General features: G+C 42.1%; 1 protein-coding gene across 3 annotated transcripts in view; it reads right to left on the minus strand.

The window, feature by feature from the left end:
• The window catches only part of ELF5 (E74 like ETS transcription factor 5), a 50,855-nt gene that overhangs the window by 16,913 nt on the left and 9,269 nt on the right, over positions 1-24,673 (minus strand). For 2 of the 3 annotated variants that reach the window (XM_078853255.1, XM_073347936.1), the window contains exons 1-2: positions 4,231-4,315; positions 130-257 (exon numbers count right to left, since the gene is read on the minus strand). In XM_078853255.1, the coding sequence (XP_078709381.1) occupies positions 130-253 (124 nt within the window). In that variant the 5' untranslated portion in view covers positions 254-257; positions 4,231-4,315. Of the gene's footprint in view, positions 1-129; positions 258-4,230; positions 4,316-24,673 lie in introns of those variants that run through there. The other variant, XM_073347937.1, reaches the window with a different exon arrangement.

Consider the following 24,673-nt stretch of genomic DNA (forward strand, 5'->3'; position numbering starts at 1 on the left):
GGCTCAGCAGTGAGCAACACATGCCCAGGCCATTTCCCATCAGAGCCGATTGGAATACCGGTAAATTCAGTCCCCTGTCGGGCACATATTAATTGAACACATCTTTTCAAACTGAGCCTATGTACACACCTGTCTGATGATCAAAGATGGGATAATAGTCCTCAGTTGTCCCAAACAATTCTGTCCAAGACATCAGGGGCTCGCAGATCATTGTGTTTGGCAGAAAGGTGCTGTGAGTGACCGAGTCCAACATCCCCCTAAAATATTAAGATAATAGTCAAAGCATGGCAAGAAAATGTCAATGACCTGAGTCATAAGGGCACATCCATAACTGCTTTAATGTGGAATGGCATGTACCTGTGAAAAGTACCCTTGGATCTATGCTACATCCACTTAAAGCAGCAGTGAAGGGGTTAGTGAGCTCAACAAGAACATTATCAGTTTAAAAGGATCTGCAAGCAGATTTATGACTCAACATGGATGCGGGTGGTATGAAGTTTTCCCATAGATTCTTGTGTGGTATACAGGTGGCAAATGTGTAAAAGCCAAGGGAAGAACAGACCTATAGTACAGTACACAGACATATGGTCAGGGTTAGTATCATTAGTTATTGAGATAATTTTTTCATTTATCGAACAAGTCCCTTGACAAACAAATTGTCAAAACATAGTCCTGGACTTAAGGCACTTACAGTGTTAATCAGATACAAGTGCAGACATCAGACAGTCCATGGTTTATGGACAATGTGCAGTATCTGAAAATCAATCACAAACTGGAGTTCAGTTTGTTTCTCGAGCATAGTCACAGCTGGAATTCAAGCAGAAACTTGTTTAATAATAATAGAAAACTTTACTGTGTGACACTTTCATCTCAAACTGGTCTACGGAATAATTGAAAATAATACAATTCTATTGTGAAACAATAAATGGAGAGAGAAATTAAGAGATCAAGGCAAGGGAGAAAAGCTACATTTTCAGATGAGATTTGAAATGAGACATAGTCCATGAAGTAGAGGGATTCAGGAGGACCATTCCAGAGGACAGATGGGCAAATGCACACACACACAGTTTTCCTTAGGTAAGGCTTGTGAGACCCCAACCTTGAGCTCCCGTGTGAACTTTGACTGTTATTGATTCAGTTTTAGTGGTCTGGAAAAAAGCAATGAAATGGAATGAAAATCATTGTGGCTCAGTTCTGTTTTTCCATTTGCAAGAGAATGAGACTGTCACTGTTCCAATGTCTAGTAATAGCTCCATGGATGTGCTTCAGTGAATATACAAGTGCAAAATAAATTGACACAGATTTGACACAATTGTCTCTTGGCTCTTATCTCTTCAAACTTTAGTTTCTTCTGCCTTCCATAACTAACTCCAGATCTGGTCATTCCTAGCAGACAGAAATCTGAGTAAGCTAACATGATCATATATAGTCTTAAAGGATAACATTTAGTATAATGCAAAAAATAAAAAATAGGCATAGGGACCCAGATCCACGCTGTGACAGTTGTATTGCAGTATTGGCCATCTGCTCCATTTGACATAGTTCATTAGTGAACCACTGTAATCTTTGTGCAGAATGGAGGTGGGGGTCAAGGCATTGATGACTGTGGTTAGATGGTTGTAATGCTCTAGCATCTCATCAGCATCTTGGCCTGGAAGGTAGGAGGTTTGTTTACTTAGCATGCTCTGAAAACTCTCCCTTCTTTCTCTAGTGGAATTGAGGGAGAGCCATAATCTTGACCTGGATGAAATGGGAGCAGACCAAGAGAGTGGGAACATTTAGGATGCCCCTCATATTCTCTTTCATACTGAAGATCGGGACATATTCCAGAAACAACACGGCCCCAATGTACTGTTCTGATGTGAATGGAACACATGAACATTCGAACACTGTGGATCACTTGAGCTGTTATATTGCCACATTGTTTCTAGTGGACCTAGTGTGATGCTGCTGTTACACGTACAAATGTATTTTGCTAATGAACACCACAATTAAAAATAAAATATCGTACTACAGTACTAATGCAATTCAGACATTTCAGAATTTTATAGGAGCAGAGCTGGTAATGCCATGGCTCAATAATAAATAAATAAAAATAAGGAGACCCATAGTATTTAAGATTAGATTGTACTATGAGTAAGTTAAGTTCTTTCTCCACCAGTACTAGGCTGCCATACACAGAAATAGGTGCCCTATACTACACTTGTTCAGACACAGGTTAGAAGGGCAGAACAATGACATGTTTATTACTTCCTGGATGATGCAGGATCGAACATCACACAAAATCCTTCCCTAGTTCTTCTGCAATCAAAGCAATTAAACTACTGTATTTACATCAGATCATGGAAGATTAATATTGCAGGGGTTATGGCAGGTTAGACATAGTGTGCCAACCACACAGAAACAGAGTTTAGTACTGAGATAGAGACTTCATAGAGAAATGGAGAAGAAAACAGGAAGAACTAAGACACCAATGCCCCCAATTTTTCTTCCATCATAGAACACTGATAGGACCATGTAAGCATATCCCACATTAACAGATAATCCCTGTTCAGTGCCCCATAGAAGGGGAATCCTCCCCCCTGACTGACCCTGCTACGATGCACAAGTCCTTCCTAGCACTGTATTTTGCAGTCAGTTTAACCATGTGTATTACAGCAATAATCATGATACTTAAGCTTCTAAATGGAGCAGCCATTGGCAAACATACACCGGCATGAGCAAAATAAGCAAAAAATACACTAATAAGTGTATCCCATTTCAGGTAGAAGCAAGTCTGATGTCTCCTATGGTAATGGAAGCATATCGATCCAACATACTGTATAAGCTGTTGGAAAATGCAGATGTCTGGGACCACCTCATGCCTGATTCCTGTACAAGAGTGAATTATTGCTTCCCACACGGGAAAATGTTTTGGGTGAAATCTGGGCACTATTGAAGTCAAAAGGAATTTTTCCATTGACTTCAACAGAGACAGTATTACACCCTTTGTCCCTGTCAACAGCCAAGAGGTGGCAGGAAAACAAAAAACAAAACAAACAAAAACCACTTGCAAGTTTCAATGCTGTTTCTAAAAGTACTTTTTACTAGAAATAGATATAATCAGTGGGGGCAGAGGAAATACATCCTCTTTGTAGTGCACATAATTTTGCAGTTTGATTTTTTAAAAACTATATATGTTTAGTGCTAACATTTGGAAATGTGTCACTATTTACATAAGGGAATGTGTTAGCCTTGAAGGGATCTAATCATCCCTTTACCTGGAGTAAGTTTTTGCTAGGCAAGTAAAATATTTTTATAGTTTTTACAGCCTCATTATCATTATGGTGGGTGAATAGATTTCATGACGTGACTAAGAAGTTTTCATGAGGATTTTCCCAGGCTGAAAAGATACATTTTAGGGTAACACCACCACGTCAGAAGTGAAGATGGGCCTGATCCAGAACCAAACCCATCAGATTATGGAGAAGTTCAGATCTGAACATACATCTGATCTGTAAGGCTTGGTTTGAACAGATCTTATTTCTCCAAACTGCAAAATTCTAGAAGTTTGATACTTGGCTTGCAGCTATAGTGACAAGGTTGCTACCACAAAAGGGCTTAGCAATATACCATAATAGATGACAAACCTAATTTACAAATGAGAAATTCCCATTTTAGAGAGGTACCTCTACATTTTTATACCATCAGTCCCATATACAACTATGTATTTTACAGCTAAATATATTAATTCTCAAAGTCACTAGGAGGATTAATTTATTTTCAAGTATTCTAGGCAAACAAACAGAATATTATTGATTTAAGTCATGTCAAATAATTTTGCAGCATTATCCCTGGTATTGTTTATAAACACATGTTATATCTGCTTCCGTGTACTCTTAAGGAAAAAAGGGAAGGGGCAGTCACTTGTTTAAACAGGAGATCTTTTCAATATTAGTTTTGCTCCAGCTGATGCAGGGCTGCAAGAAGCAATTAATTTCCAGACAGGTCTGGATTAGTCATTTGTTAAAACATATTTGTTGAGGTTCAATTGCTGGGTAGGAGACAAGCATGTCTCAATCAATAATCTATTAAATTGAAATTAAATGGATTGGTCAGAACAAGTGGTTTGAAGCCCAAACACGAATGGCATCAGGGAGGTGACTGATAAATCAGCACAGCACACACGCTGCTTTGGCAGCTGGAAATCTGTTTTACAAATATTGACATCAATAAACAAACTGAGCTTACGTGCAGATGGGTGCTTATTCCCGTCGCAATGTTTAGGTCCAAAAGGAGGTCTCAGAAGCAAGGGGAAAGAGGTGGCTTTCCTGCAGCAACACACAGCACTATGGAAATAAAGCCACCTGCAGTGCTGTGATATATGGAACTCCTCACAGACAGGTTCGTTTGGTTTTTCAGGTTCTTATACACACCCCCTTTGACGACAGTGATAATACAGAGTGTGACACAGCTGAGGGAAGGGAGGAGAAACGTTCTTAAGTGCAGAACGTTTACCTTTATCCTGTATTGTTTAGTCTCCTCTTAAAGTTGTTGACTTTAGTAACTGTAAGTCTTGGGCGACATTAAAAGTCAGGTCTGCATACTTGCCTCAGTGTGGGCGACTTTCCTGCTGGGCCGCCTTTTGGAATCTTGGCACTTAAAAGGGCTATCACATTTTATTTATAAGCCACAAAAAGTACAGAAGTTAAGTAGCATTATCCCCATTTTACAAATGAAGAAGTCGAGGAGCAGAGAGATGAAGTGACTTGCCTGAAGTCATCTATCAATTCATCGACAGTGTTGTAAATAGAGCCCTGATCTCCTGGCTCCAAGCCATTCCCTATCCACGAAGCTACCCTGCCTCCCAACAAAAATAGCTGCTGAGGTCCACCGCAAAAGTGGCTGCATTTTAGTAGTGGAGAATTGATTGTAAAGTGTTTTGGGATCCTTTAAAATGAAAGGCTTTGTTGTTAGGAGTGAGAACAGAGACGTTGACAGTGGAGGATGAACTGGACAAAGATGAGCAAAGTCAGCATAAAAGGATAGTTGTTGTGTAACTTAAATTAGTTAAAACTTAGACCAAGCTGGATCTACATATTTTAATTCCTCAGAATTCCAATTCCAATTCCAATTCTTGCTCTCTTAGCAGTGTGTGCGCAGAGGGTAGAGATAAAGATTTAAGCACATATCATGTCAAATCTCCTGTTTCCCCTAGGAGACTCATCTTCCTACTAGTGAAAATGCCAATCTTGTTCTTTACTTTCCTTGGATGTGGTTTGAATTAACCTTTTCTGACTCCAAAAGGTTGGATTCTTGGTGTTGTCATTCAGTGAGAAATGAAAGTAGTGCTATATGTAATGAACGTATCAGTCAGATTTTATGAACAGAAAGAGTCAATTTGCAGGGCACATTTTAAGAGGTTCAGATGTTTATGGCCACTGGAAGGGAAAGTTGGCAAAAAAAGAAGAGCTGGATGGATGACATTGTATCTCGAGTGGATCAAAATTCATCCACCGAGATTAGCAAAGGAGTGTACAGAATGGACTGAGTAAGAAGCTGAAAGCCAGAAATTAGTATAGTTCAGATGGCTTTGAATTGGGACCTTAAGGTTTAGCCCATGTTGATTGTGACACAAGACGGATTGGAATCTCAAAACTAGAGGAAAGAAGCTTTTAATGTATTAACCCATAGCACTATCTTCCTTTTTTAAAGACCCCACCACCCATAAAGCTAGGAAGACATGTCATGTGATACAGGTGAGTACGAATGGATACCAACGATTCCCACACTGGGTTATTTCTGATTCAAATTCAGCTCAGATTTCAACTGACCAAAACTAATTTAGTTCACAATCTGTTAAACCAGGTTTATTTTATATTCCCTCGGTTTATGACTCATTATTATTTTTTATCTCTTGTGATCATCTGAGCGGCTCCAAGGAAGCAGTGAGGTACTTTATATAGGCTGGAAAATGTGGTGGTGAAGCAATCATGATAATGGGTACTGTAAATACGAGACCAGGTTTGTCTCTCAGCTAGAGCAGTACAAAACCAAGAGTAACTATTTCTCTCACGCTGTACTGGTCAGCAGATGTGGATAGGCAAAAAGTACAAGAGGACTGCACCATCAGAATGAAAGGTGCAACTGGGCACACTTCCTGTACACCAGAGAGATCTGAAAGCTCTTGTTTCTCTCTTGGGCCACGTCTCACAAAGCAACTGATCCCAATGAGCCCTACATTATTTGCAGTAGAAACAACCGGTGTTTTGCAATCAGAACACTAAACAATCACCAAGCGTCAGTGAATGGGCCTTAAGCAGTATTTGACTGAGGACTTCCTGACCTACCTCATGTTTTTCTTCTTCCTTAGATTAGTTATGCAAGACTAATTTTAGTATCTTTTTCATAGGCAAGTATCTGCATGGAACTAGTTACAGTAAAAGGAAGGATCAGCATCCCTATGCCCATTTCAAATGGTGGTACAGCAGTTGGATTATGTAACAACATGACTGTCAGTTAATCAAGGCAAGCCCTGTATAAGAAATATCAGTTCACTATGGATTTGTAATTAACCTACACATTGGGTGAGCTTTTTCAGAGCTGGCCATATCACTTTGTAGGTGCGAACCATTTCCCCCTATATTCTCTTCTCTCCTGTGCACCAGGATCTCACCATTTTGCAGAGAGCTGGTCTGAGGACTTTGGGGACATCTAGCAGGGAGCTTTTTTGATATAAACACTAAATGTAAACAAACCTGGCTTTGAGCTAGTTTGTTTACAGGGAAACCCTCCTACCATGCTGAACTATGAAATACTGGATTAAAAAACCAATAGATTTAAGAAGATGCATAAGACACACGCTCCACCACACTCACACCAAGCGTGTACATGTGCGCACTCCCCTGCCCCCATCACAAGAACACAACCACCATCCATTTCATAGGAACTATTTTTCAATAGTCAGAATAAATAGCAATGGCCAAAAAATCTACATGGTTAAATACTCTCAACTATTACCGTTGAGTGATTAAGTCTTGGATCTCTAGTACACGTGGGGTAGCACAGATGTAGTGCTCAGACATTTTAGATCACTGTGGATGAATTTGTTCTAGGGACAGGAGTGGAAATACAATGCAGATTCAAGGACGGATCCTGGGCCCTTCCCAAAGTTTCTTTGCACCAATCCTTAGCTGGGGTAGGAATGGTACAGCCCTGGAGGACATTGATGGAGTGGCTCTTTAGGAGCTGTTATCTGCAGGAGCTAATGAGAGCAACCCCATGGCTTCACACTGTGCATGGCTGTGGAGAAGCAGACCCAGTGGAGTGGCAGACCAGTGTAAGATCAAAATCTGAGATCCATTCCTCATTTGCATGAATTTTTAAAACAGCTCCAGACCTCAGCATCCTCCCCTTAACAATCAACTGATTAATAATCCTGCCAGTGATTCAATTCATCTACCTTCAGCAATTGGCAAGTCAGTTGTACAGATTAAAAACAAATCCAAGCAACAAACTTCTATTAACTCCCAGGAGTTTTTAATACTGTCCTGAAAACATACAAGTCCTGCATATTCTTTTCTTAGTCATCAAATCCCAAATAGGGACAATACTGCTGAATAGAGACAGCGCAGGAGCAATAATGAGATTAATAATGTGTTTAAACAAGGCTGACAACATATATGGAATTCTTACGAGGTCTCCTTTGGAAGCTGACATATCACTTCATTAGCATTCTATGGATCAAGGATGACCCTCTTTTTAAATGGGATGATGCCAGAGAACTAATGACACAACGACATCACTTGCTGTCATTCTTGATTATCATTGTGATGATCATTCTGTATTTGCATATTTCTGTGCAATGCATTTCCTGTGCTGAGGGACTCTCCCAAGAGGCAAATGGCAGGCACTTTCAACACTTTAGAAAAGCCTCTCTAGGGATCTACAGGTCTGTATGCTACGCATCAGGTTTGCAAAGGGGCCTCAAAGGGGTCTCAAATATTTGGGCTGTAGTTTTGTATCCCAACTTTTTTTGAACATGCAAAAGATCAAATCTCTATGCACACATGGCATTTGGATGTGAAATCAAGTACACACCTAGGACTTGATTCTAATTGCATTGACAACTCTGTAAACTGGAGTCAACGGGATTGGATTCTCCCAAGTTTACTTTGTGCTGCTCATGCTTACCTGGTAAAACATGATCTTAAACCAGCAGATTCCCACCAGCGAGTTCCCTTACATTGGAACCACCCTGCCCCTGGCATAAGGGGAGGGACAGACATGGGCAGGGCATGGGTGAGAAAGGTTCTGTTATGCTTGAATTTCCAGTGGTGTGAAGTCCCTACAGAGCCCTTATATAAGTGAAAAGAAAAGGAGTACTTGTGGCACTTTAGGGACTAATAAATTTATTTGAGCATAAGCTTTCGTGAGCTACAGATCACTTCACCAGAGTGAGCTGTAGCTCACGAAAGCTTATGCTCAAATAAATTTGTTAGTCTCTAAGGTGCCACAAGTACTCCTTTTCTTTTTGCGAATACAAACTAACACGTCTGCTACTCTGAAACCTTATATAAGTGGCATACATTAAGCTTGCGGCCACATACCTTTACTTTGCACCAGATTGTGTGATCAAGAATCATGGAGCTGTGGTTGGCTCCCTGACATCTTCCTATCTCTACTGTGCCAGAACCGAGATTGGGCACAGGACAGCATCAAATCCAATGAAGTTCAACTGGTGTGAGATCAGGATCAGGCCCCCATACAAAACATGCACAAATGCTCCCTATTCACATAAATTTGAGGCTCTGTATGTGCTAAAACTTGGGATACACAAACAGATACACAATTTCAAATGGGAGTACATCAAAGCGCACTATGAACTTTTAGTGTGCAAGAGCAGAGTCCACATGGGAGGTTGCTGAAATAAGTCCACTTAGATTCACACCCTGGCTTGCTGCGCACTAATATTCCATGTAGACAAGACCTCACACAATATTCTGTTTTTGAAAGAAATGAAAACCCATGGAGCATCTCTAACCTTCAGAGGTAAGGTAGGAATTCCCCTATAAACTTCAGCTTGGAGGGGTTAGATAACAAGAAGTATCAGAGGGATAGCTGTGTTAGTCTGTATCCACAAAAACAACGAGGAGTCTGGTGGCACCTTAAAGACCAACAGATTTATTTGGGCATACGCTTCATGGGTAAAAAAACCCACTTCAGATGCATGGAGTGAAAATTACAGATGGGACATAAATATGAATATTTAATATATTTAACATATATAATTAATATAAATCATATTTAAAATTATATTTAAATAGATATATAACATATATTTAATAAATATACATATTTATGCCTGCATCTGTAATTTTCAGTCCATGCATCTGAAGAAGTGGCTTTTTACCCACGAAAGCTTATGCCCAAATAAATCTGTTAGTTTTTAAGGTGCCAGCAGACTCCTTGTTGTTTTTAACAATAGTTTAGATATATCAGTCTGAAGCAGCCTAATTTCAGTTGCAGGAAATCCCAAGCAGTAAAATGGTTGCACTTCTCTAACATCTTCCAGCTGGCAATGAACTAAGGTGGATAAGTATTATTATTTACCAGTTTTACAGCTGGGGAAAGGGAGTCACAGAGAGGTCAGTTGATTTGCCTAAGGGTACCAAGGAAGTCACTAGCAAGGGAGAGCCAGCAATAAAATCTGGGAGTTCTGTGGCTCCTTGTCCTCTGTTGTAACCACTGACTAGCTTACACTGATGCCCTCTCCTCCCTCCTCAGTAGCTGGAAATAAAGCGTTAGGGAGTCTTTTGAGATAGTTAATATATGTGTGGGCAATGACTAATCAAAGTCTGCGTTCTACTCTTGGCTCTACCAGAGTCCAAAGTGTGATCTTGGGTCACTTAAACTTTTCCTTTGACTCCTTTGTACAGTGGAGTCAAAAATACTTCCATGCTTCAAAGGGTCTGGAGTGGCTGAGTTTGTTAATGTCTGAGAAGCTCTTTGAGACCTTTGGATAGTCAGTAGCTTATGACTGTAAAATATTACATATCTTGGCACACTGTAGTCACACTGTAGTCTTCCCTGACAAATGCTGAAGTGTGTTTCTATACTGTCTTCTATGCGAAAACAGATGGATTAATGCAGCACAAAGCTCTTCTGTATATTTTTCCACAGGAACCACTCTAGCATCAGACCAGCTGTAAACCTAGTACAGTATCCCTGAGGCTTCAGAGGAAGGGAAACCCCCCAGAACGCACCTGGCCAATTATGAAATGCAGCTCACAGGGGGAAAAGTTACTTCTTGACCCCCCGCAGGCAATCAGCTGATGCCATGAAGTGTGAGATTCGAGTACCCATATCATTATCTTAGTTTGCATAACTGCAAAAGGTTATTTATGTGAGTGCTGTCTTTAAAACTTGCTGTCACACTTGTCTTAGCAATAACCTCCCATAGCAGTGAATTCCACAGATTGCCTATACCTTGCGGAGAGAAATATTTCCTTTTATGGGCTCAACTCAATAGGTCAACTTCACTCTGAAGACATCTCTTAAAAGACATGGCAGTAAAAAATTAACCCAATTTCCCTTTGTTTTCTGTATATGATAGATGCTGTTTATTAGCTACTTCTTGGTTGCCATTTTCCAGAAGTTACGGATAAGTGAAAGACCATTTTCTAGTGCATGTACTGCACTTGTCCTTACAATAAATAAAGCAAAACCAAAACCAAAATTGTTATACTGACAATCAATGCTCTGAGTATGTCACGCAAAGTAAGACAGCACATAGTTTTAAAAACACAACTTGTCCGACACGGCTTCTCCAAATAGCTGCCTCCTTGCCGTCATGTTGACACTGGTGGCCTAGGTTTGTGCGGACGTTACGTCCTTCAAATTGCCATCACTATGTTTTAGAATGTGCAAAACAACAGGTTGCAACACCAAACGTCTCAGCTACTTGCAATTGCTTAGTATTGGGCTCATGTAGCGCCTCCAGGACTTGAATTTTATTGGCGAGAGACAGGGCCACACGTTTGGAAGCCATGACACAGCAGAAATGCTCATCATGTTATGAATGCTGCAGAGATGTGCATCCACATTCGTGCCCTGCCTCAGACTCTGAGACAGCAAATTCATAGAATCATAGAATATCAGGGTTGGAAGAGACCTCAGGCGTTCATCTAGTCCAACCCCCTGCTCAAAGCAGGACCAACACCCACTAAATCAATTACAAGTGGAACCTCTTTTCTAAGGACGTTGTCTATTAGTGGCATGAGAGTTGCTTATTTCAAAATTTTGTTAACATTAAAGTCAATGGGATGGGATTGGTTCTCAGGAAAGTGTTGTTAATAACTGAAGATACAGTGGTTGCTGGTTATTAGCAATCCTGATAAAGAATCTCATTTAGATTCCGTCTAAGTCAATAGACAGTTACAGAGCATGAGAATTTGCAGTGATTATAACTCACATAGTTCAAACACCAGTTACTACTATTGCACTGCTCTAATATTCAGAACACAAAGTTAAACAGAACCATTTGGATCACAGGAAGTCTCCTTCCTGTGTTTGCTATCGAGAAAGATCTCCTACAGCTGACTGTAACAGGGGAGAAGACAGCCATAAAGAGGAACAAGCAAGAGAAAGAGAAATGAAAGTTTCCAGCTGCAATATCAAGAGTTCTGTCGGTGGAAAGAAATGGTATGCTTGTCTTTTGTTTTAAGCCGTGATCAGACACAATGGACCATATTCTCTGTTGTGTTCAGTTTCCACTGCCTGCAAAAGGGGTGGAGGGTTTGACAGGGAGCAATTTCTAGCTTTGTGATTATCTGCCCAGGCCAAGCCCTGTGTGCAGATAGGTCCGTCCCATAGGTGATCTAAACAGGTACCAGCAGGCAAAGGACCCATTCACCGACTGGGGATTGTCAGAATGAATTGCACCCTGGGCCTGCCCCTGTGCTGGTGGCTGCAGGGAGGGTGGTATAGTAGCCAGCTCTGTGCCCCCTGGGGATTCTCTCATACCAGAGAATTGCCTAGCAGGGGATCTGTGGCCAGCCTGCGCTCCCTTTGCACTGCCTGAGTGACACAGGGGCAGCAGAGACCCCACCCCAAAGAGCACAAATTCTGCTCTCTTTTACTCTTTGTAAATCTGGAGTAACTCCATTTAAGTCAGTGGAGTCACTCTGGATTTACATGGGTGTGAGATGGAATTTGGCCTGTTTGTTCTGTGGTTGGTAGGAGCTCTGCCTCAGCACCAGTGCTGTCTGTGCAGAGAAGTTTTCTTTCTGATGCCCTCAGTGAGAAGCAGAAAGCTCAGCTCCTGAAGCATGGGTCTACAAAGCATGGGCACTGACCCTTTAAAAGCACACTGGGAATGTTAACATTGTTTGCCTGCACCAACAAGCTTCCCTCCCACCTATCACACAATAGAAGGGTCACCCAAACCACAGTGATCTACCAAAGTTTGCTGAGGCATTTAGACTTTGAATAAGTTCCCCAACAACTATTAACTGGAATTACATCAACTGTTAGCTCATGAGCATTTAGTCTCCATGCCAGTCTGCAAGAGCCAAAACAAGCAGGTATGAATGTGGCCCAAACCACATGTTGTTCATGAACATTTTTTTCCATCTGAATTTTCATCTGAGGCTGTGGGAAGCAACCTGAAAAGCTGTAACAGAACCCCAGGGCTCACCACTGCTCACCTAGCTGCAGCTTTACATAGGGCAATGCGATTGTCAGATCAGAAAGTCTAGCATAAAAGTATGAACAAATGGGTGAGATAGTGCCAAATTTGGAGGGATTAAGCGATTAAGTGAAAGATGAAACTTTAAAGCATTGGAGTCTCTGTTTCTTAATCCCTTGAAATTCAAAGGGACAGAAAAGTAACCTCTGCATTGCTATGCACCTGTGGATGCCTCTGTCTCTTCCTGTAAAGGCATCCCTTGTATTTTCTAGGGGGCTAGAGAGATGGGCATCCATGGACCATAGAGCTACAACAGTGATCTTTGGCTGAATGGTTTCCTTTTTTCTATGTGTGCATTTATGAGGAGGGAAAGTTGCCCGGGATCATTGGGTCTCTCTAAGCCTCGACTAACTTAGTCCAAGGAGGTGTCCACTTCTCCAAGACACCAACTCAGAGTGGGGAATGGTTGATGAGATTCTCAGTTTATTGTGGATGACTAACTGGGAGAGCAGTTAACTCCCTCCAAGATGGTGTGGCTGTTCTACAGGGGTGGAGACTGAAGGTCATGGGTGAAATTCTGACTCCATTGATTTTACCACTCAACTTCAGTGAAGCCAGATTCTCACCCACATCTTCAGCTGGCTCTGTGCGACAGGCAGAACAGGCAGTCATGGAGGATGGCAAAACGTTTAGCAATTATGGACAAAATTCACTGCAGTGCATAGGGCCAGCGCAAGGATTATGTGCCACCTACATCCAACCTAAACCCTCTAAAGAGTGTGTCTGAAGTGGTGCATAGGTCAGTGCTGGCCCTCTGCATGGGGCAAATTTCATTCCATGTGAGTGAAGTGACTTGTGAACAGTGCACACTGCCCTCTTTGCAGAAAGCAGAAAAACTCCTAGATCTAACCCTGCAAATTGCTGTAATAATCTCTTTCAAACCCCAGCTGGCCAGATGAATAGAGATTCACCCTCAACCTGAGTGTTCCTCATGGTAGTTTATCAAGCTATCAGGATCCTTTGGACCATCATGTGGAGTGGCTCAAAATATGGGATAGGGCCTGGTGAAAGGAAGTAGGAATCAGACACCTGTGTTTTATTTTCTGCTCTGCTATTGACTTTCTGTGGGGATAAAGACACTTAACCTCTCTGCTTCAGTTTAATCAACTGTAAAATAGTTATAACAGCACTCACCCTTCACACAGAGGTGCTCTTAGTCTATTAATGTTTGGAAAGGGCTTTGAAGTCTGTATTATTTTAGCATGTAGAGTTCTTCCTTAGAATGACCTTGTGAGCTGTCAAACCAGCAGCCTTGTGAAGTGAGCCTTTTGCTCCATGGAATTCCATCAAGAAAGATGACTTTCTGTGTCTGTGTCTCAGATACTTTTGGGCAGCAAAGAAAGCTTTATGCTGCCAATGTGTTGGCTCAAACAATGATTCTGGCTACTAAGGAATTAAGCATAAAGGATTAGCAGGGAAACACCACGTTGTTTATATGAATGAAGAACAGTACTTTACTCCCTTGTGCATCCCCACACAGAGTGCATAGCATGTCAGCGACAAGGGCATGCAGCTATGGCCATTAGGATTTCCACTGTTCATCATGGGACTGCATTCATTTTGGAGGGATGTATTTGATGGTGGTCTCACAGTGGGAAGTGCAAGTATTTGTGTGTGGGAGAGAGAGGGTATGAGAAAGATTGTGTGGGAGAGACTGTGTGAAAGAGTGCAGTGTTCACACAATGGCAAACAGAAGAAAGTGACTGTCTGGACATCTCATTATTTAACAATAACAGTGTTTTGTAAAGACTCACCATGCTCCTGAGTAGGATTCTGGAATAACTGAAATGGAGACACCCCACAGAGTTAGCCAACCTAGATTTTAGACAAGCAGAGGATTCTGGGACAGGACTTGTGTTTTGGCTTGCTTACATAAGAACAAAAAAGATAAATGCCCATTTTCTATCTCCTCCTGACATTGGGATTAGCTAAAGTCTGACCCTCCCAACCAGGGGAAAACCCATCCCTAAAGTAATCCCACCCTCATATATTCAGTGTTATTATAGTCAGGAAAATATAGAGAGGTGACTGGCTTTCTCCCTTTCAGAAGAAGTGTTTTCAATTTATGAGTCAGAAGATGATTTTTTCTAATGGCCAACTTTGCAAACTCATTCTGGGCTCTGGAAAAAAAATCTTCTTTCTCTTTCTTCAGCTTCACTGAAAGGTCGGTTGATGATGCACGAGGTAGAACAGAATCCAGCTCATCCTCACAGAGCTGAGTTTGCTTTGCAAGGACAATCTGAATAGGAACTAGCAAAGGCACCAGACTTCATTAGTTATACAAGGAGGAGGTGTGTGGAGGGAGGTGCTGCCATTTTTACAGTCACTTTCCATAAGGTAACCACAGTTTAACACAAGACCTTACATGTGGAGCCCTGATGGTGTGTCTGTGATTGATTTGGAAGATGCACTGTGCAGGAGGGATTAGGAAAGCAATTTTTTTTTAAACCTCAGGCACTTTAATGTTAAATAAATTCCTGGTTAAACATCTCCCTCTTTCTCTTCCTCACCAGGGTTTCTTTGTTTCTTGAAAAAAACAGCCAGATTACTTCTTTAGAGGGGCACAGGGAGCACAACAGGGCTCACTCATCAGCACTTCATTCTACTGCATTGCCACTAATGCCAGGGATACACTTTACAAAATGTCTCCTTGTGAAACTAGCTTTAGATGTCTTTAAAAATAATCTTTATCCATTTACATTTATTTTGTAAATCCCATCCCAAACTGCTTCAGTTTTTTTTTAATTAATATATTTGAGGGATCACTTCCCTGAAATGCAACCAGTTCTGGTGTGAAATGCAGCAGCTGTTTAACAGTGCATAACACCACGACACAACAGGTTAAGACAGGAAGTGAATCAGGAGTCAGAGTTAGGCTGCTCTTGCAAAAAGGGCCATTTGATCTTTAATTACCACAATGAATATAGACATTTCAGGTCATCTGAAAGACAGCACCTCAAGCAGCAGAGCGCCTTCTAAAGACACCTTCAGGCATTGGGCCAGTACTGTCCCAGCTATTATATCACCAGCACCACTTCCCAGCAGGAGGTCTTGCATTCCGTTGTGGACCAAGCCTGACCAGGCTTATTTTAGGAGAGCTGGATGGACCACAGCACAAAGTGTTATGACTGCAGACCACAAACAATTAAAATGAAGAAAGATTAAGACCTATCCTAGGTAAAGGGAATATTGAACATCATCTATATAAGGTTTTTATATGGCCCCCCTTGTTGTAGTATCTGAGCACCTTGACATTTTTTGTGTGTTTATCCTCAACACTCTGGTGAGATAGGCCTTCCCTATTTTCACCTTTCTATAGATGACAAACTCATCCAAGGTCACACAGGAAGCTGTGGCAGAGTAGGGAATGAATCCAGGTCTCACAAGGCCCAGGCTAGCTCCCCAGCTGTCCAAGTACCCATCCCCTATGCTGGTTGTGTGGACCTCACCTGGGTATGGCTCCATGGTGCATGCCCACTGTTCCTATTTTCATCAGTTTTCCTTGATACAAGTTCCAAAAGCATCTTCAGCCCAACGCTGAAGGAGGTTAAAAGACATGCCCCTATTTCACTTCCAAACCATAGTGACAGGTATGCACATGCTTGGACTATACCAGACGCCAAGTCAGATAGCAATTTGTCAGGGGTCAACAACACTTGCTTATATTTATGTCTCTCTTCATTTCTGTGACAGAGGGGCCTTTCCTTGAGATGAGGTTCCCAGGAGCGGATGGCTATAGGAAGGGATTGGGAAACTTGCTCTAGTACATTTATAAAAACACCCAATATCTGTCTGTTCTTATTTTCTGTTGGAGCTTATCATGTCCCCTTTGGAATCCCCCTGTCTTGCTGTATCATGCCTTTGAATTTGAAGATGTGTCAGAACACGTCATACTGCCTACAGCAGGAGTGGGATTCCTGGTGTTGGTGTATAGTTGCCTTAGGTTGCTTTTGCAGTCATCAGCAGTGTCAGTTTCACAGCCACAAGAACCATTCCATCATTTCTTTCTTCACAGTTTCATCAGCCGCAAGTATCATTCTATTATTTCTTGCTTCATGCAACCCCCTGAACATTTTCCTTTTAGGAAAGTGTCTAGCACCTATAGACTTCTCTTAAGCTATATCTGCTCTAAAAACAGGAACAATTGCATAGTTAATAGCATACGTGTATAGTAAATTTCATCCTGAAGGGCCCTGCAATACTTACACTGACTGGTAACTGGAGCACTTAAGCACATGCATAGCTTTAAGAGTACAAATAACCCCACTGTTACCTACATGGCTAAGTGCTTTTCTGGGGGGCTCCTGTATTCAGGTCACCCATACACCACAAATTCAGTTCTTTTTTGAGCTGACCAGCAACAGCAACCAATCTGCACTGGCAATACTATGCAGCAATTCTCAGGAGGAAATGTGATGAATAACTTCAACTGAAGCCATGTTTGGAGAAGATAAGTTACTCACAATGGAGTTAAATCAGGCCAAGTTAGAAAAGCCCATAAAAAAAATTAGAATTTAGAGATTGAGGACACCTACCAACTAACATAGGAGCCTGAATTAGCAGAAAAGGGGACTATAAATAGTATTTACAGAGCTCTAGTCACCATAAAAAGAAAAGGAGTACTTGTGGCACCTTAGAGACTAACCAATTTATTTGAGCATGAGCTCACGAAAGCTCATGCTCAAATAAATTGGTTAGTCTCTAAGGTGCCACAAGTCCTCCTTTTCTTTTTGCGAATACAGACTAACACGGCTGTTACTCTGAAACTAGTCACCATAGTATCTAGATGCTGTGCCCTATAAAATACTTTCTAGTTTTTGGACATGCTTTTATTCCATTTCTACCAATAGAGTATAAGATAGCTCATGTTTAGTCCACAGAAATGTGATTTTACTCTAAATTCCGCTAATCAGAAACAATCAATTACACCTGACAACAATAATTAATTCTGCAACCTAGGACTTACACCGGATACATGAATTTGTTTCACAACCAGTCCTATCATCTAAAAAAAAAATCAGAATTAAGGGAATGATCTTATGAAGAGTTGTGAATCTCATGCAAGGTACTGAGCAGCCTCAACTCCCTCTGGGCTAAGGACACTCAGGACAGCATATGATTAGACCCTCTAAAAATATTTCTAAAATTAAGGTAATAGTCAAAGCTCCTCTAGTCAATGGAACAGCTACATAATTTCCAGCCAGGCAAGTCACATAAGTGACTGATGTCACATATTCTGATCAGCAAGGTCAAAGCCAGAGTGATATCAGATTGTTTAAACAATCAGATACCTTTGGAAATGATGGGGACCAAGGTATTTTTAAAAGAAACCTATTTTAAACAAACACAAAACCACAGCTCTTCTCAACTAAGAGCCTGGAGCCTTTTTCAGGGGAGGTTGTTGTTTTACATGAGATCAGCAAACCAAATGAAATATGAAAGTTGGCTAGATTGTCGGGCTCAACGGGTAGTGATCAATGGCTCCATGTCTATTTGGCAGCCGGTGTCAAGTGGAGTGCCCCAGGGGTCGGTCCTGGGGCTGGTTTTGTTCAATATCTTCATAAATGATCTGGAGGATGGTGTGGATTGCACTCTCAGCAAATTTGCGGATGATACTAAACTGGGAGGAGTGGTAGATATGCTGGAGGGCAGGGATAGGATACAGAGGGACCTAGACAAATTGGAGGATTGGGCCAAAAGAAATCTGATGAGGTTCAATAAGGATAAGTGCAGGGTCCTGCACTTAGGACGGAAGAACCCAATGCACAGCTACAGACTAGGGACCGAATGGCTAGGCAGCAGTTCTGCGGAAAAGGACCTAGGGGTGACGGTGGATGAGAAGCTGGATATGAGTCAGCAGTGTGCCCTTGTTGCCAAGAAGGCCAATGGCATTTTGGGATGTATAAGTAGGGGCATAGCGAGCAGATTGAGGGACGTGATCGTCCCCCTCTATTCGACATTGGTGAGGCCTCATCTGGAGTACTGTGTCCAGTTTTGGGCCCCACACTACAAGAAGGATGTGGATAAATTGGAGATAGTCCAGCGAAGGGCAACAAAAATGATTAGGGGTCTGGAACACATGACTTATGAGGAGAGGCTGAGGGAACTGGGATTGTTTAGTCTGCAGAAGAGAAGAATGAGGGGGGACTTGATAGCTGCTTTCAACTACCTGAGAGGTGGTTCCAGAGAGGATGGTTCTAGACTATTCTCAGTGGTAGAAGAGGACAGGACAAGAGTAATGGTCTCAAGTTGCAGTGGGGGAGGTTTAGGTTGGATATTAAGAAAAACTTTTTCACTAGGAGGGTGGTGAAACACTGGAATGTGTTACCTAGGGAGGTGGTAGAATCTCCTTCCTTAGAAGTTTTTAAGGTCAGGCTTGACAAAGCCCTGGCTGGGATGATTTAATTGGGGATTGGTCCTGCTTTGAGCAGGGGGTTGGACTAGATGACCTCCTGAGGTCCCTTCCAACCCTGATATTCTATGATTCTATGATGAAAAAATACTGGATGGATAAATTGGTGCCTAGGCACTACATTGAAGAAGGATAAAGATTAGTTAAGAAACCCTCAAGATAAATCATTATTATAGGGCAACCATGTCTTCTGCAATGTATGCTCGAGTGACTTCCAGGGGACAAGCTGAGGATAGCTCTCGTTGACTGCCCTCTCAGCTCCCTTGGTAAAGCAGCGGTCTGTAGCACATGGAGTGTTCCACTTCTGGTGAAGTGCTGCACATCTGAGACACCATGACCCAGATTCTTGTTCTCCCTGGGTGCAGGTTTTGATCCACGAGTCCAGCTCTGGGATAGATGCTACATGATTGATAACGCACTTAGGATGCCTCATTGCCATTTGGCATGCACAAGGAATGGCAAAGACAGGCTCAGGTCTTATATACTACTCCCAAAAAACAATGGAAAATGTGACAGCAAAGTATAGCTCACTATCTCAGCCTGCTCCATATGGTCATTGGTTGATGGACAGCCACCTCTTTAAATCCCTAGCGATGGGTTAAGGTTTCTATTTTTATTACTATACTACTAGCAGTAACTGTCTTTCTTAGAAGTAGAGCTGGTCAAGTTTTCCAGCTGAACGTTTTTCTGTTGGAAAATGCCCTTTCATCAACATTTAAATGTTGATTTTGACAAAATTTAACCAGGACTGGCATTTCTGGTCAAAACCACCCCCCAAGAGACTGTGTAGTCTGGTGGTTAGAGCATAGGCCATGGGAGATTCTTGTTCAAGTCCCTGCCCTGTGTAGTTTGGAAAGATCTGGGATACAAACTCTGCTCTAAGGCTGAGCAGGGACTTGAATCTTGATTTCCCAGGCTATGCAGAGTCTCTCCTGAAGAAGCTCCAATGAGCTTATTTTCATTCTACCTCAGAATAAAAATAAAATTTCATGACCTCAAAAAATTTAGCAAAATGAAGTTGTTTTCTGGCCAACTTTACTCAGGTGCTTTTGTAAGCATTATTCTGAGTACAGACTAGAGTGGACCTGGATGGGGTTCAGCTATCCCTTTACCTTAGGGGTACTGGAAATCCAAATCCACATTGACCCATATTTTGTAAAGAGTCAGTCCCCATCTTTATAACAGGTTAAACCAATACCCTGCTCCCACCAGAGCCAAACACCCAAGCTCTGGTGTGTTCAAAATCCAGATCTGGGTCTGAATTTTGTGGTTTGAGCCCATGACTTGTGAGAGCAAAGATCCATAGCTACATGATGTGACAGGAGGCATACTGTCAAACAATTAGTGTAAGAATGTCTCCAAATGATACTTCTTGGATTGTTTGATTTAGGTGAGCAGGGAGTTTGGGAATGGACAGAGGTCTTTATTCTATTAGGGAATACTAGACACGTAAAAGGAGTACTTCCACATGGAATAACGTGGAGAAAAGAGAATAGGTAGGTTCAACATTTCAGAATTGCAGGTATGCATGTAGTTATAAAAAAATTCACGTGCATTTGCATGTGCCATTACCAGTATTGTGCACCCAGTTGCCAGAATGGTAAATATTAATGGTGTGATTTCCAAGGTGGCTTATATTTATCAAAATTATGCATGCAGTTGTGGTAATTGTATTTGAATTTTAGATGTGCTCTTATTCATGCAATTCTGAAAATCTGGGCCTGACATTTAATAGTGACTGCCTTCCATTCAGAACAGACTTTATAAACTTTATACCAGTATATCTTAAATACATTGAGATTCCATGCTTAGTGAAAGAGGTTTAACCCTACCCTTTGATAACTGCTGTTTAGACAGCCTGATCTCTCTCTCATTCGGTGAAGTGAGTAAAAACATACAAAATTCACTTCACCAAAAACTGAAATACAGTCACGTTGGTGTAAAGTGAAGCCTACCATCAACTTGCCAGATGCTCAGCTATTATAAATCTGCATATCTCATTTAAAACTCACTGGAGCTGCACAGATACACACCAGCCAAAGATCTGGTCTGCAACCTCATTTATGGAAGCTGGTTGGTGACTCAGCAAATCTGCTCTTGATGTTGCGATTTCTGAATTTCTGCAGCTGCTGATGTCGGGGTCATTGCACAGACAGGTGCTCCCAGGATTTTCACTGCTACGCCTAGATGAGGTAAGTCACCTACACTGTCCAAAACCCAGAGCTCCTGTCTGTGTCATTAAACACTGTCTAGTTCCCCAGTGACAGGATCACTGGGATTGACCATCTGACTGAACCTCTTGAGGCGTTGCCTGTTGTGCTTGGCTCATCTGAATGCAAATTCCATATGGCGTATAAAGTTATGCAACAAGAAAGTTGCTTCATCACTGATAAGACCCAAAGTCCTGACATGCTTGTGTTACTGCTATTACAGGAATGCAGTGTGGAACTAAGGCAAGGTCTGTTCATTGCACAACTGTCAGGCTGGCTACTATGTTTCTGGCTTTTTTCCCTGTTTTAAAATGACAACATTTTCACAACATTACCTGTAAGCTGCAAGAAGAATTAAGGTCTATGGTGCCAAGTTAGGTGCTTCAAATTAAATGATGTATGAAGATAAGGGCAGCGGGGAAGCAGTGTTGAAAACTCAACGAACTCCACAGATTAAGGTAGAACACTCCAGTAATCTTGAGGTTGCATTTTAGAGCGGTAGTCAAGCCAGTAGTTAAGGCATGAGAGGGGCAGTGTGGTTGTACAGAACAGGACAGCGAGTACCTTTTCCCTCTAGTCAATACCAACTTTGTTTTCTTTACACTAGCAAGAAAATCAGGTTTTCTTTAAAAAAGTGTCCTATCTGGGAATCTTGTTTTATCCGGCCATTTAAATCAAACCCATTAGCTAAACCCAGACCCTCCACTACTATACTGAAACCTTACTCATTTGTGCAGTCCCCTCTGATTAGTTGCACTAGTCAGGGATTATTAGTTCCTTATTGAAAGCAAGGGTTGCAAGCCCAGTTCCCTTGAACTCTACGAAGGATATGTCATTGCTTTTGATTTTGTACCATTGTCCACTAGATGGTGCACTTTCCTTTACCCTGAAATTGCTCTCTTTTTATACAACAGATTTGAAGCCTCCATATCCCTGTAGCCTCTTGTTCATATGTATGCATTCTATGATTAAGTACATACTATACAGAGTGACTGTACTAGACCTGGTATTTGTTGGAATGACTGCTTTCCTAGATCTTTCATGTATCATGCAAGACTGGCCTGCCGCATGGTTAGAGTCCAGAATTTACTCATGCTGCCAAGCCGCACTGTAAAACTAGGATATTGCTCCTGAACATTATAACATTGTAACGTTACATCACAATACAATATGGGACTGTCACACAGCCATGAGACATCATGGCACAATTCAGGAAAAGTTTTCAGAGAGAAGAAAAGTGGTGTTCCCCATGCACTCCTCTGCACCAGACTAAATGCCACAATCTTATAGGTCACATATTTGTTGGCCATAGAAATATTGCAATGAAATGCTTCCTCTGAAGTGTTTTAACTCTTCTGGGACCATGGACTGGCAGACACTGGCTAGAACAGTGGTTCTCAACCTGCAGCCCTTGGGCCACTTGTGGCTCAATCAGCACACAGCTGTGGCCCATGTGACATCGTCAGTGCCATACAGGTAGTATATATATATTGTGTGGATGTGAGTCACGTTATACACAGAGGACTGCATATGGGGCCCACAATGGTAAATAGGTTGAGAACCACTGGGCTAGAACCACGTCACAATGGACAAAATGTTGCAAGGACAATGAGTCAAACCGAAACAAAGTTGGAGTCACATAGAAAATACGTTTGATGCTGCCGCAAACAACCCTGCCCCTCATTACTCCCAGAGCAAGTGTTTCATTCCACAGGAAATTCTGCTCCCCTGTTTAGGGTAAGCCTTAAGGTTATGGGCACGGGTACAGAGGTGAAGTAACCCAGAGTCACAGTGCTTTATCCCAACTAAGGTGGCTCACTTCAGAGATCTTGTGTCTTAGAACTACCAGAAATGAATCTTGTACTAGATGGACAACTGGGGAGGGAGAAAACAAGCAGAAGTAGGATGGGCAGCTCCACCTCCACATTTCAACACAAAAGGAAAGAGAATAATTAACCCCTTATATACCATGTCCCATCCCTTCAGCCCAATGCTCATGGCCACATATTTGAGATGTGGCATTCCTGCATCCACAACAGCCTGCAAACTGGTCTATATTAAACATCTCAAGGACCATAAAGATTCCCTAATGGGGAACATATGCCTAATGCCCAGAAAATATCTGCCAGAATTTGCAGAAGTTACATGAATTGACTTCTGAGTTAGCTGATGTATCACATTATATGACTGCAGGGACACTCAGTCCTCATCTGCTCTGAACTCTATATAGTCCAAATCGCCTACTCTTCCTGGAGTTTGGTTTTTATTGGTAACTCAAACAGCAAAACGTACAACTCAGTCTACCTAGAGGGTGGCTCCAACTTCTTTTATATCCTCATTGGAGTTAACATGCATGTGCCAAACTGATTCAGCAGGAGTTATGCTGCACTTTCATGCAGACGTTCAAGCAAGTGAAGAAGGGACTTGACAGTGGAGCCCTGCATCCCTATGTAGGATCCTAGGTCCAGATCCCACAAAGCTTCTTAGGTGCCTAAACCCCAGAGTTAGGTACCTAAACCTGACACTTAAGCACTTAAGTCCAATTTTGGTTCCAATGGGATCCACAAAACTCTCGATGTCTGTAGGCATCTAAACTTACTCAGTGCCTAAGTTTTTAGAGTCAGAGTTCCCTAGATGCCTACATTTCTGCCTCTGGGAATGCACAGTGCTGCCTATCTCCTACCAAGCCCCAGAACAGTTTACAAACCAGGGAAGACAGGCATTTGGCCACCTCTGTCACGTGCAGGCCCAATCTGGTAGGCATGCTCAGAGGACTCCTGCTGGATCAGGTCCCTTTCAAAATCCACCTGGAGAAAGAACTGCCCATCTTATAACTTGCAGCCTAATGGTTAGAGCATTTCCTGAGGTTGTGGGAGACCCCAGGTTTAATTTCCCCCTTTGCTTGAGGGGGAGAAGGGAGACTCTTGTTCAAGTCCTACCTCTCAGGAAAGTGCTCTAATTACTGAGCTATGGAGTTGGGGTTCCCTCAGTCTCTGCTGAGGTAGCTGTTCCACCATGGATAAGTGATTAGAACAGTGGAACTGGCTTAGGGTCTCCCAAATCCCAGGTGGCTGCCCTAACCAGTGGGCTACAGAGTCTCTCCACCCCTTTGTCCCTCCCTCCCCCTGACTATTTGAGTATTTATTAACAGTGGAATAATCCTTGGGCCAGAGATAGAATGACTCTGCAGTCCAATGGTTAGGGCTCCGACCTGGGAGGTGGGAGACCTCAGGTCCAGTTCTCCTGCTCCAACCACTCCTCAGCTACAGTGGAACAGTTTCAACAGGAGAGACTGCAGGACACCCCCACATTAGAGTATCCTAT

The sequence above is a fragment of the Lepidochelys kempii genome, chromosome 6, assembly GCF_965140285.1.
Source record: "Lepidochelys kempii isolate rLepKem1 chromosome 6, rLepKem1.hap1, whole genome shotgun sequence".
Taxonomy (NCBI): domain Eukaryota; kingdom Metazoa; phylum Chordata; order Testudines; family Cheloniidae; genus Lepidochelys; species Lepidochelys kempii.